Source organism: Pezoporus occidentalis, unplaced genomic scaffold (genome assembly GCF_034315485.1).
Source record: "Pezoporus occidentalis ecotype Australia unplaced genomic scaffold, CSIRO_AGI_Poc_V1 ctg152, whole genome shotgun sequence".
NCBI lineage: Eukaryota > Metazoa > Chordata > Aves > Psittaciformes > Psittacidae > Pezoporus > Pezoporus occidentalis.
The window spans coordinates 552119-566398 of record NW_026913339.1 but is presented as its reverse complement, the minus strand read 5'-3'; the positions used below and the strand labels follow the sequence as shown (position 1 = coordinate 566398).

At 44.5% G+C, this 14280-nt stretch overlaps 1 protein-coding gene across 1 annotated transcript; it reads right to left on the bottom strand.

Moving 5' to 3' along the window:
• Window positions 1-2920: 2920 nt before the first annotated feature.
• Window positions 2921-13877, bottom strand: AMDHD1 (amidohydrolase domain containing 1). Its single transcript, XM_062611324.1, has 9 exons — window positions 13696-13877; window positions 12082-12188; window positions 11021-11085; window positions 10187-10464; window positions 7843-8068; window positions 6795-6919; window positions 4410-4503; window positions 3849-4009; window positions 2921-3188 (listed from the first exon to the last, which is right to left on the bottom strand). The coding sequence occupies exons 1-9, from the start codon at window positions 13830-13832 to the stop codon at window positions 3074-3076; spliced, it is 1308 nt and encodes a 435-aa protein (XP_062467308.1). The 5' UTR covers window positions 13833-13877; the 3' UTR covers window positions 2921-3073.
• Between the last annotated feature and the right edge of the window lie 403 nt (window positions 13878-14280).

Here is a 14280-nt window from a genome sequence, read left to right as displayed (position 1 = left end):
GCTCCATCGCCACAGAGGGGCTGGTGTCACAGTGTGCTGTGTTACAGTACTGACCTCTGGTACAGGCTTTGTTTTGCAAGGGAAGAGTCAGGACTTGGACTTCACATCATGGTGCAGTGATGACATGTGAAGACTGGTTAACAAACACCAGCCCTGGCACTACTGGCCTGATACCCATGGCTGGAGGGGGTTCAGCATGAGCTAGAAATCTTCCCAGGCTGTCAGCTGTGCTGCAAGGGACAGCAAAAGCCTAGTATGGGGCTGCCATCAAGTGTCTGAGAGCTACAGTGTTACATGAGCCCCCAGGAGAGGACCCATGCCTGTTGGCCAGCCAGCAGGGAGACATCTAACCTGGCCAGAAGACCCGGCAACTGGGGTATCTACTCATGGCACAAGAACTTTTATCTCCCTTCTGCATCTCACTTGCAGCATCTCTGGCCTCTGTCTCTCCTGCACCAATTCAGTCCCTACTCTTTCAGCCCAAGGCTCTGTAGCAGGCATATCCAAGTCTCCCCCTGAAGCTGTTCCATTCTGTGTAAAATAAGGTATTAATTAAAATCAAGTGTGAGAACAAGCAGCCAGGCTTAGAGCTTGTAGGGCCAACATTTGCCTTCAGCCTCATGTTATGGCTAAACCATATGGTTCCTTCAGCAGCAAAGCCAGCAGAAGTTTCCATGTCCCACCCCCAGCCGCTGTGGGAGCCAGCGAGTGAACGTCATTGCTGCCACATGAAAAGCAAACAAACAAAAAACTGCATTTCAGTGGGATGTGCCCTCCCTGACAGCTGCATGGCATGGTGGTAACACTGCAGTGGCAGGACCATGAAGGTGGAGGTGCGGGAACACTGAAGCCAGCTGCATCACCAAAGTGTATCTGCCTGCTCTAACTGCAAACCTGCCATTAATTACAGTCCTGGGGTGTATTTCCAAACGGCTACTGGATTTGCCTGAGCTGGTCAGGCAAGCACATGGTTTATGGTTCCCATGAGAAAAGAATCCCCTCACATCAGTAGTTTCAGGCCACGAATGCCTATTCCTGTCCAGCAGAAGAATATTTGAGGTTTTTCTTATGCAGTCTTGGGCCCCTCAATGCCTCAGGCACTTCAGAGGGGAGGTGCTAGGCACTGGTCCCACTCACACCACTTCTGGCTGGCTGGGACCAAGGGACCACCAGCACAGATTGCAGCAGGGTGGCCTCAGCTTCACACTGTTCCTGTGAAAAGCCAAGAGGCACTGCTCTAGCCACACACTCATACCCTGACAGCTCCCCCAACTGACTGCTTGGATGTTATTTATGAAGGCTGCCTTGGTTAGAACGGACTGTGCAATTGCATACTTCAGGTGTTCTTCCAAGCTCTATGAAGTCCACACCCACATCTGGTGCAACATCTGCTTACGGGAAAACACATCTAGTGGCAGGAATGCCGTTAAATTGTTTTGAAAACTGATTTAGTTGGTTTGCATGGCTCAAAGCAGGAACAAAGATACTCTATGGGGGCTTACGTATTTTGGATGTTAGCAGATGTGCCAAAGGTCGGGAGATCAGAAGATCATAATAAAGCTCATACATGTTTGTGATGGCTTTCAACTATCTGTTGGTCAGAATGAGACTGTTGTTCTTCCTCAGGGGTCTGGTTCACTAAACCACTACTCTGTGCCACAGGTTATGCCACCTGATTGTATCAATATAATTTTTGATGCTGAGTTCTTAGTGCTTGTCAGGTGTAGTTTTATGACTTTCAGAAAATGAAGTTCTTTTGTTTTTGTAGCCACCATTTGAAGTTGAAGAAAAGCCTCAGCCAGTGTGTATTCAGAGACCCTCCCTACCCCAGACCATCTGCTTAAACACTGCAGCAGCTTGAACTCCCCAGAGCTATATCATCCTTTTTTCTTCATGTCACTTCCCCAAATGATGGCAGAAGCCCCAGAACAAAAAGAATAAAAATAGCAGTGGAAAGAAAAAGAGAAAGAGAGCTTTAAAAAAAACAGGATCTTCTGACATTGCTCTGAGTAGGTGTTGTCATACACTTAACTTATCATCAGAAGCATGTTCAAACTTAGCTGATCATTAGAAGCACATTCAAACTTGACATGTCTTCAAACATGTCTTGTGTTATTTCAGATTCAGCCTAAAATAAACTAAATCAGGTGGATTTTGGAACATCAACATGACACTGCATGTGACTTTTTAAATCCCAAGGTAATTGAGATTTGGAGAGTTTGGCTGCACTCATCAGACCTCACTGGGTTAACTGCCTGTAAGAGTAAACTGTAAAGACTTGGCATCACTCATTTCCAACAGTAAGCCTGACTCAACCTCTAACCTACAGTGCACTCCAACTTCCAGCAGCCAGTGAGCAGTGTACTTGCATTTTCCTCTCCTCCTTCTTCTTGCCCCTGTAGCTCCAAAGGAGCTGGTTGATCCTTGGCAAGGGAAGATGTTGCAGATCAGCTGGTGAGCAGCACCTTGCTGGGCTCCCAACTGCTGGCTCCTGCTGAGTTTGAAGGCTGCAGAAAGCAGATGGGTATTTTGGAGAGGTCGGATACTGTGCTTCCCACCATGACTCCGGTTCTGGTATCTGCTTAGTTTGGGACTGAGCAGACCCAGGAGCTATGAACATTGCCTTGGGCCTCCCAGTACCACCAAGGACCATTCCAAATGTCCATGTCTCAGCCTCTGGCCCTCTGTCATGGGTCACTCTTCCCAATAAATCTTACCTGATTATGAACTTCTTCATTCATTGGTGGTTTCTTTGGGTTATTTTCAAATACAATATGTAAGTTTATAGATGAATAGATTTGATAGATTAATTGTGTAAGAAACCATTTTTTGAAACTGACTTATTTCAAAAGGATACAACTAGGAATTATATTCATGCAGTAGAGAGAAGGACAACAGACGTGAAAATGTTCCAAATGGGTAATGCTTGGTAAAGTTTATTTCAACAAGAGGCTGGTAAGGTGAGCAGGCAAACAATTTACTGGTACAATACAAACCTGATTTGTCTGTTGCTTTGAAATACTCCATGCTAATAGTAGCTTCCAAATTATCATCATTCTTAAATTATCATCTCTCAGTAACTGATCATTGTCTCACACCTCTCATTTTGATAGATGACTTTTCCTTTAACTATAACGTAGCTGATCAATGCTTCATGTCCCCCAAACTGGTAAATCAAGTGCTCCCACCTAAAAAGACAAGAGGTATAAGAATATCCAGACTTGCATTAGAGTGGCTTATATACCTAGTACACCTGGTAATTATAAAAGATTTGCTTGAACCATGGGAAAACACTATTCCAGGTGTACATGTTGATTTCTTTTTGCATGAACACAGTGAGTTCATGTGCAAATGATAGTGATCATCACTATCACTGTAGTGATATGACAAGGGGGAATGGCTTTAAGCTGAAAGAGGGTAAGTTTATATCAGACATTAGGAAGAAGTTCTTCAGGTGTTCAAGGCCAGGTTGGACAGGGCTTGGAGCAGCCTGGTCTAGTGGAAAGTGTCCGTGCCCATGGCAGGGGGGTTGGAACTGGATGAGCTTTAAGGTTCCCTCAAGCACAAACCATCCTATGACTTCTTCTATGATTCTGAATCAGTAGAAAATTCCTTCCATGAAATAAGCAGGTATTGCCTTTAGATAAGTTGTAATTAGGCATGGATTATTTGTAATATTAGTGCCAAAAGTCCTAGGCTTTATTTTCCAGTGGAGCAATTAAGGAGAATGAAAGTGGGTCTAAAATGCTAGTGGCACAAGAAGTTCACTAACCTCTCCACTATGCAAACATGGTGAAAACCAGTCCCTTCTGTTAAATCACATTTCAGATGACAATGGAAGAACAAACCTTGATGAATTTATGATCACAAGATCCCCCTGCTTGCCCATCTCTATGGAGCCATGTGTATCCGATTTTCCCAGAGCATAAGCTGCATTAATGGTGGCAGCTGCCAGCGCTTCATTCATTGACATCTTCATGTTTACACAGGCCAGATGCATCACCATAGGCTAATAGGCAAGTTAAGTGGAAAATGGGAGTTATCAGTAACACAAATAAAGCTGTTCATGCCTCAGATCCCTAAGCGCTCCTCCCTCCTTGTGCAACAGGAGTTGTTCTGTGTAATGTAAATCTTGCTAACTCCAGAATCAGAAATCTAAAATCAGGAACTTTGAGAACCTTTTTTATAAGCCTCTCAGCTTACACAAAGAATAGAACCCCTTCTGGTTTCAAGAATTGCTGGCAAAAACTACCAACACACTTCAATAAGCATGAGCAGTTGTCTAATCAGGTGATACAGCTCTCTTTGCAGATACAAAGACAGTTTTAAGCATGCGAGATCTACACATAAGTTGTACTAGTAAGAGACTGCGTAATTTTGTGGTGTCGTAAGAATGAAAAATAGCTTACCATTGAAAAACAGTATGCATTGGGATTAAAGTCACTGCCAAGAGCAACTATAACTCCTTCTTCTAACATTTTTCTAGCTTGAGGCTGCTTCAGTCTAGCGGGAAAAACACTTGTCAGTACAATTCACTTAGTTAATATGTGATGATTTACAAAAGCAAAAGCCACCACTCCGTTTGGCTAGATGCATGCATTCAGCTACACTGATTCTTTTGGGGATGAAGGCCCACATTCTCCTCTTGGCTCTACCTATCACCCTACAGATACCGAGAACAGGAATTGTGATCCATTCCCATCATGTGGGAGCAGCCAGGATCAACCATCAGGCTTCAGGCCACTGAAATTCTGGTATTTATCCAGACCTCAGCCATGCCAGGATTTAATAGGTGAAAATCTTCATTTCTCTGAGAAGTATTTTCTAGTCCTTACAGCTTCAAAGGCAGGCTCCCAAATACCTGCCACAAGCAATGCAATAACCCCTTCCCAGCCCTGTTGTCATTTTGAAATGTTAAGTTGAAGCTGTGACCTTAAAGCCATGTATATTAGAGGATTTTCTCACTTAGCGCTGTTAATGCAAAAGGAACCTTTAATAACTTCAATATCCAGAATGGCCATTTCAAAATTGTTTAGCCATTGGATTAATATGGGAAGGTGTTTGCAAGGCTGGGCACTAGGAAATACACTAAGAAGTTTTAGCCGTAGTTGCTGTAAAACCAATAGCACCAAACATCGTGTCCAGAAATAATGCACCGTAACAATAGAAATGAAACACTAGAGTGACTGCTGCTCAGAAAGTAGTATTAAAAGCATTGCAGTTAACAGAAAAGAACAATAAATGAGTACTTACATTGGGTATAAGACAATCCTGTCCCTACAGAATACTCTTAGCAGATTTATGATAACATGATGTTCCAAGAATTAATTGTGTTTAAGAGAATTTGTCTGAAGTGCCATTCCCTGTCCTCACATGTCCTTCCAGCCTCTGCATCCCCCGCTGTGCTCTGCTGCCAGACTCCTTAGGAGTACTGCAGGCAACAGTCAGCAAAGGCCAAAACAAGAGTGTGCTTACCATTAAGCAACTCTCCAGCTGCACACTGACCACCAGCCCTGGTCAGCCAGTGAAGGATCCCTGGCCACTACTGCTTTTCTTCAAACCAGGGATTGTGTACAGGCAGGACCTTCCGAGATCTGAGCCCTCATAACTGGTACTGAAGGAGCTGAAGGAGGTCAGCAAAGGATGTACATTACCTCACAGCAACTTCTTATACACTGCACAGCTCTCAGACCTCAAATACTCTCTTAACGAGTCTCTCATTCATGGCTTCTTCATTTTTAGACTGGGAGTCCTGTGTTCAGTAAACAGGACACTGCAACAAATGAGGCCTCATTTCCTATGGCTTGTTATTATCCCCATCTTAGCCTTATCCTGAGGTTATAAACTTTCCAGTGCATGGAGTCTCTGGAGTAACACGTGAGTTACAGCCACAGCCTCTTCTATTGGTGGCTGCATCTCTGTTGTCTCCTTCACCTCCCTGGTCAGTTTGCCTGATCAGGTGTTTTGCTCCTGGGATCAGTTTGCAGGACCACACATCCTCCCTGAGATCTGTCTTCTGGCAGTGCATGTACCAGCAATCAGTGGTTCAAAAACACTTGTGCAGGACATGAACAGGTAACCACAAATACAAGCACAAGCATGGTCACAGGCATGAGCACCAGTGGCAATGGCACTCGCAAAGCGGGCTGTTGAAAATAAACCAAAATCAAGTCAATTACTGGGTTATGGTCCTCATCATCTAGTTGGCTTATTTTTGGCATTAGGGGTAAGTAGGTGATCCACCTATGCTTATCTGTAATATCTGCACAGGAAAATAGTGTTCTTAAGGGAATTCTGCTCAGTATTGCCTGGGTAAAGTCAGATAAGTTTTTTAAAATGCTACCCACAGTCTTTCAGCTCTTTTGATAGCTGATGGATTCATTTCCCAGCAAAACCTTCTGCAAGAGAGCAAATACATATACTGCAGAGATAATTTGCCTGAAAAGAAGCCAACTCAGTTTTAAAAGTCTAAAAGGGTTAAAGAAAACCATCCAGATTTCTTCTTTTTCTGATTGATCCCTCATCCTGTCACAATGGTTAAATCCCAGTGTTGACTGCATCACTCCAAATCTCCTGTGAGACTTCTCAGAAGTAGGATATTGCCTCATTACTGAGAATTTCCACCAGAAACAAGACCTAAGGAGGCTCATGCATCTCTTTGTGTTTGTGATTGTCTTCACTGATCAAACCTGATCCTTGAGGCATAGATACAAGCTTATGCTTTTACATTAAAAGACCCTAAAACCATACAGTTTTGCTGTTACAAAAGTCTTCCATCAATCTAGTGGCCTTACCTTAGCATGTAGGCAGTTGTTGGTAAAAGGATAGCGGCACACTTAGCTCTTGCCATTGCCTTGATACCTTCATCACTGACTTCTTCAAGGTGGCTGATAGCCCGGGCTCCGAGTTCAGCTCCAAGCTAAGCAATTCATTCTCAATTAGTGCAGTAAAGCAATGTTGTTTGCAATTGACTGCAGGAGAGAACTCACTGCTAATGTAAAATTTACTAAAGAAAACCCATAAAGAATGCTTGAAATTACAAATGGAATGCAGAGACAAAATATTTGCTAATTTACTGCAGGAGAAGTTGTCCACGAAAAGGCATTGACCATCCACTGAATGGAAGCGTACCTTCAGTGGTGTCTTCAGCCGTCTGACAAGCAAACTGTGGGACAGCTATGGATAAAACCATTATCAACTCCTATTCACAAAGTAACCAGCAGAAAACAGCTGACAAAACTGACACTGGCTGCAGAACTAGTAGTGCAACTGCTGCCTTCAACAGTGAAGCACCAAAAAAGCTTTTATGATTAATCAAGCTTTTTGGGTTTTGGTTTTGGTTTGTTTTTTAATAAAGCAAAGAATAACTTGAGCAGACCCCACAGGAAGGAAGCAATGATGGTGAAATGTGGTCTTAGAGTGACTTTCTGTATCAATCTATTTGGGAGCCTGTTCCTGACTAAACCATCCCTCTTGAGTGCGCTCACTGCACACCTGACTTGTTGCTGCTAACAGAACATTTAAGGGAAAAAGATTTTTCAAGTTGCTGTTGGGTTCAGGGATATCCACCTTCCCCGTCTGTACCCCATGTGGAAGATAAGCAAAGTCAATGTTTGATTAGGCACTGCATGTTACTGCATGTAGGTCAAGGCTTCCTCCAACGTCCTTAACTCCAAAGCTGCATAAGGGCTGCACTTTCCATAGTCTGACAGAAGCAGATGCCTATGAATGGTCTGTTTTATAAAGCCTTAGAAAAGAAAACCTCTGAAAACTGCAATTCTTTCAAAGATTCAGCCCCTCCAAGAGCAAAAATGGCTCCACTGAATGTTAACAAAGATGTACCTCAGCAGATTTCATCGGATGGAGTTCATCACCATGGAAGTTAATCTGTAACCCTATATCTTTTCCAGCCTGAAGAATTCTCCTGGTAGACTCCAGATCAAAGACTCCCTTCTCACAGAACACATCTATATTGTTAACGTGTATTTCACCAGTTAGTTTGAGTTCTCTCAGTTTAGGGAGATGGTTATTGATAATGTCATCTGTGGCTTCAGCAGCAGTTTTCCCTCTAATGAAAAGAAAATGTTAGGGAGCCATAAGAATAACATCCTTGAAGCCTGTCAAACACTCACATCACACATGCAATTACCACATTGTTTAGAAAATGATGCAAATACAAATCACTCAAAACCCCTTCAGATTAAAAGCTTAAAACTGCTTCATATTCTCAAATATGAATTACTATCCATTCAAAGAACATTGGAATACACTACTATACATTTTTTATAAGGTGGGTACCTTAGATGCTAACCAAGACATGCGATATTTTAAAACAAAATATTCTGCTTTCCTGTATTCTGACCTCCTGTATCCTAAAACACAGATATTTAAAATACATAAATGATTATCTAAATACGTTCAGTGGTGTTCATGCAATATGTTTATGCAAGGATCAACTCTCAAAGGGGATGTGCAGCACAAATCATTGTTTCAAATTTACCTCTCATCTTTTTGCATTATTCAGAGCGATAGCTAGGCAACTGTTTCTGAATCAGAGGGGCCTCCCAAGGTTCAATTTACCAAAGTCAGATCCATTCACAAACCTCCTATTAGAGGGAGATAACCCAGAAGAGATCAGTAAATGCCTCTGATCAAAAGAGCTAACAATCCCAAAATATGCAGTTGGGTTGTTAGTATTTTGCAGTTTTAAGATCTGCAGGTAAGTGGTACACTGCAGCTAAATGCCTGTGACATCTCGATCCCCATTTCAGGCACAGACCGGTGTTATACAAGTGCCACACATGGGAGTTTTACAGTGGCAGTAAATTCTAGAAGCCAAATTCTGCTTGGATTTATAAACAAGGTTGTGCAGTTATAAGGCAGAGCAGAACCTGGCCTAGGGCCCTTATTTTGTTCACTCTCACTGAAACAGTCATAGGGGTTGCCCAGGCTTTTACCACACCAAGCTTTCTCCCTTTTCTTCTTTGACTCAGCAGCATTTGGAGGAATGATTAGCACCAGAGCCAAGAAAAAAACGAGGGAAATACAAGTCTTGGTTTCACTTTCTGGCGGGACATAATGCCCAAGAATGCAAAACTCATTGTTTTAATGCGAGAGACTTCTGCTCAGGAAATCACTTCAAAAAAGACCCATGAATTTGATTCAAAATGACAACTAGAGGCATGAACAGTTATTTCTTTGTCCCCCTCCTGTAAATTTTCTAGGTTCAACTCCTAAAGAACTGCAGATACTCCAAGTCTGGAAGTCCCAAGGCTGGAAACAGTTTTTGAAAGCAATGGGCAGGAACAAGCATCATTTTAAACAGGGCAGCCTTATTTTTTTCTAGAATGGCTCAGACTGAAGTAGCTTGCACCATTTGTGCATACTTCAGTAAGTGCTGCCTATTGCCAATGCTCTATATCATGGTCCCACAGAAACTGAAAGATGCTAGATTAGATATTAGGAAGAATTTCTTTACTATGAGGGTGACGAGGCACTGGCACAGGGTGCCCAGAGAGGCTGTGGCTGCTCCATCCCTGGCAGTGTTCAGGGTCAGGTTGGAAGGGGCTTTGAGCAACCTGCTCTAGTAGAAGGTGTCCCTGCCCATGGCAGGGGGTTGGAACTGGATGAGCTTTAAGGTCCTTCCAACCAGTCATGGGGAAAAACTGCCAAAGTGAGAAAGGCTTTTTATGGCATCTCTATTTGAGCCAATAGTTGTGATTAAACATGTTTACTTTAGTCTTCTACTCATCACATACATATAAGATGTGTGCATTTCTCCATTGCATGGAAGTATAATTAAGGTTTTTTTACTGAGGTATATCAGGATCAGATACGCCATTTATTTTTCTTAGCTGGTTAAAATAAAAGTTCATGGCAGAGACTGAGAGTAGCAGAAGAACTTTCTGTGCAGGAAATCCTGTAATCTGTGTTATATTCAGTGGAGGTTCAGCTGGAGGCAGGGACTCTGTGCTAAACTGCCGCTGGCATTTAGTAGCCATTAAATAATGCTTCCCTGTCTTCCTTCAAATTAAAATTTAGGAGAGCCTTCTGTAAACACTGGCTATTGTTTCAAATAATGTATTTCAGGAGGGCTGGGAAGAAGAAACGTTTCTGAAAATAACAGGCAATTTTCAATGCAAAGCAGTAAGACTTAACAAGAGCAAGAAGAATTAAGTCATATTACTTTGGCACTGAATGAGCTCCACAGTACGTCGAGGAAATGCCAATGTCCATGCATTGCTTTGCGTGTTCGATCACCCGGAGCATTTTAAGCTCCGTTTCTAAGTTTAAGCCATATCCACTCTTGCATTCAACCAACGTAGATCCTGTTCTGAGCATGCGTTCGAGTCGGTGCTTGAAAGTACTGAACAGCTCTTCCTCTGTGGCCTTGCGAGTGTGTTCCACAGTAAAGTGTATTCCTCCCCCAGCCTCGTGGATCTCCATATAGGATGCACCCGCCAGCTTCGGGAAAAAAGGAAACAAAACCCAACACCCACATACATTTAGCTGCTAAATGAATCCAAGGGATTCTGCAAAGTGCCTTGAGAACCCTTTGCAAAGAGAAGAAGTCAGGGGAAGGACAGAAATCTCCATTAATTCTTCCTCCCTCCCCTTCCTCTTCTCTCTCCCCTCCACTTGGGTGAAGCAGTCTTGTAAGAAGCAACATAAAGAGAATTACTTTGAAGATTTTCTTCCCCCCGAGCCCAAGGGGAAAATTTATCTCTAGCTCAAAAAGTCATTTATGTGGAGAAAAGGGAGGTGGGGGAGGTGGGGGAATCAAGGTTAGATGGTACAGAAGGTGGCACTCCTGCATTGCTTCAATTAATGCAAAACTATACCAAGGCTGGCTGCCAAGGCTGCAATTACACTTCTCTCTCAGACTACTGTTATTCAGAAATCATCCCTCCTTAGATTATATGCATTTTTCTACAAATGAAAGATGGGATTCACTAGAAAGTTATGTGCAATAAAAAGAAAGAGGAAATAAAAATCCAGATGTGTAATGTTACGCTGTTACCTTCATTGCAAACTCATGAACCCTATCACCAGCCCACACTGGGTGCGTATGTGCATCTACCAGGCCTAAAGGAAACAAAGTAAATGTACACTTGCATTACTTCACTGTGTAAGAGAAAAGGCTACGGACATGCAAGCAAATTAAATAGCAGAAACTCCCCATAAAGTCTCTATTAGTTACAGAAAAAGAAAAATCCAGGCAGTGCAAAATCTAGGATTTTCTTTAAAAGCTATTAATTTTCTTTCAGCTTTTTTAGGTGTGACACGTTATGCAAAATGTCTCTGGGTGAGTGCACCAGTTGCTGAGGTTTTCATGGTGTTTCGATGACATTTTCAAACTGTGGAATAAATTATAAATGGCAAACTTTGAAAGAGTTTGTTAGAGTTTACATCTGTGTTCTTTAAAAAGGCAAACTGCTTAGGCTGGGCTTAGTACAACAGCACTTATTCTAACAATAGTCCACTTACTCCAGCTTTTTCTACAAGCTGCAAAACCAACCCTACTGCATGCCCAAGGCCATTGCAAACATAACAGAGGCCTAACAGCTCATGCGCTAACAGCAGTTGCAAAGCTCATGCAATAGACTTGCCCAGGTTTATTTTCCATCAGGTGAAGTTGCATAGCATGTGACTTAAAATCTTCTGCTGCCCTTTTGCCTCCAACTGGCCATGGGCAGGAGGGAGACAGAGCTCTGTGGCTGAACTGCTGATGGGCAGAAAGGGTACAGAAAAGAGAGCTGAATGTGGAAAGTCACTATGTGGCCCAGCTACATCACCATGTGATCTATGATAGAGGAACAGTTCTAACATGAAAAAAGAGGAGACAAAGCTCCACCATGAAGCCCAAAAGAATCATCCTGAGTGCTGCAATTTTCTCCTTGCAGCACTCCTGATGAGGAAGCGATGATACTCTGCCCCAGCACAAGATACTGCCAAACCTGTACTGAACATAGAAGAAAAAAGGCTGGAGGGATGTTTAACACGCATTAGCACACGTGAGTACTTTGTCTCTAAGCACTTGCCACAGTTCAGCACTGTGTCATTAGGAACAAATACACCTACCTGGTAACACGCACTTCCCAGAGCAGTCAATTATTCTTTCAAATGTTGCTCCTGAAAACTGATTGCGAATAACATCTGCCTGGCCCACAGCTTTGATACGACCATCTCTGCAAACAACAATGGACAAAGGAATCATGAGCCTGCTGAAAAGGATAGTGCTCACTGACAGAACTAGTGGAGCAACAACTCTCTGGAAGCAGGGGTAGGGACCTTCAGCAGGACTGAAGATGCACACAGGACGTGGTTTGCTCATCTTACAGACGCACAGAAAATGATGGAGTAATGCCATGCATTCCATGTTGTTTGCCATGACACTTGTCATGTCATCTACTTAGATCCCTCTGGACTCTTGGCACTCTTTTGTTCTCATTTCTGCTAGGCAACATTATTTTTCCCTTGTGGATCAGCAGATACACAACATTACTCCAGCAGGTATCTGCAGGGCCCTCTCCCTCTCATGGAAATCAAAATGTCATCACCAGCCTTCACTGCCTGGCCGTGAATCTTACCCTTATGCCCTTGGAAGCCATGGGGATAAACCTCTTTGGGACTGATCATTGGTTCAACAGCAGTTTTCTCCCAGTGGAGCTCAAGGATGGTACTGGGAACAGCAGACTGCACTTGACAAATTGCGTCCAGCCATGCAGGGAGTTCTTCCTCACCTACACAACAGGGTTCCCTGGGCATGTGCAGTACCTCTGTCCTCTAAGCCTTGTCTTTCTCCAGCTCTATTCAAACTACCAGAACAGCAACTGGGAGTCATCATGGGAACCTCAATGAAGTTGCCTCTGCGCTACATGGCTGAATTTTTTAGACTCAAAGAGCAGTTAGAGCATTTAGAAATGACAGAGATGTAATTACATACATTATTAACTTTAATTTCATTCATTATACAAATTATTTATACCACTGCTATTAGTTCATGTCAGTTCACATAGAAAGCAGAGGGAGAAGAAGATAGCTGTAGTGTTCAAAAGCACAAGTTATCTTCAGGAGGCTGATGTGTGACCACAGCATGATAAAGGAAGTTATCAGGACTTTGATTGAAATAGTCAAAATTATTTGTTATTTGAAGACAGGCTGAGAGAGTTGGGCTTGTTCAGTCTGAAGGAGAGAAGGCTGCAGGGAGACTTCAGGGAAATCTTCCAGAATCTAAAGGGGGCCTACAAGAACTTTGGAGAGGGACTTTTTACAAGGGCCTGCAGTGATAAGACAAGGGGGAATGGCTTTAAGCTGAAAGAGGGTAAGTTTATATCAGACATTAGGAAGAAGTTATTCACTATGAGGGTGGTGAGACACTGGCACAGATTGCCCAGAGAAGTTGTGACTGCCCCATCCCTGGCAGTGTTCAAGGCCCGGTTGGACAGAGCAGCCTTGTCCAGTGGAAGGTGTCCCTGCCCATGGCAGGGGGGTTGGAACTGGATGAGTTTTAAGGTCCCTTCCAACAGCATCCATGCTGTGATCCTATGGGGATTGCAAAGCCCCGCTCCACACAGGCAGGCAGCTGCAGTGCCCTGTTCCCGGCCAGAGGCAGCCGGCGGCAGCCACCGCGGCGGGGGCAGCGGCAGCAACCCCCTCCCGCAGCCAGCCCCGGCCCCGCGGCCCCGCACTCACAGCCCCACCACCAGGCTGGCGTCCCGCAGCACGGCCAGGCTGCCCGCGTCCTGCCGCCGCAGGTACTCCTCGCCCCGGGCGCACACCAGCACCAGCTGCTGCGCGTTGTCCAGCAGGAGCCGGTGCCGGCCCGCCATGGCCCTCGGCGGTGCGGACAATGACGAGCGGTGCAAGGGGGGCCGCTCCTCGGCTCAAAGTCCCCCGGGGCGGTGCTGGGGAGGCCGCCTGCGGCCCCGCGGGCCTGGCCCTGACCCCCTGACTCTGCCCGTGCCCGGGTTGGCCTTTGCTTACCAACCTCCCCCTAGAGGGTGAAGGCACGGAGGTGGGCAGCAGGGCAGGAGGGGCCGCATGATTCTACCCGGACAGGGCAGGGGCGAGGTGGATGGCGGTGACCGTTCACACCCCGGCCACATCCGCCACTTGGCAGAATTTGGGCAAAAAAAGCTGCAGGGTCAATGTGGCAGCTGCCTGCCCCAGGTGAGGGATGCTGTTCTTGACGTGGTGCAGGGCAACGTGGCAATACCTGTACACGGTGCTGGTTTATGTTAGGCTCCAAAGCACCAGTTTTGCCATCCGGGGATTCCC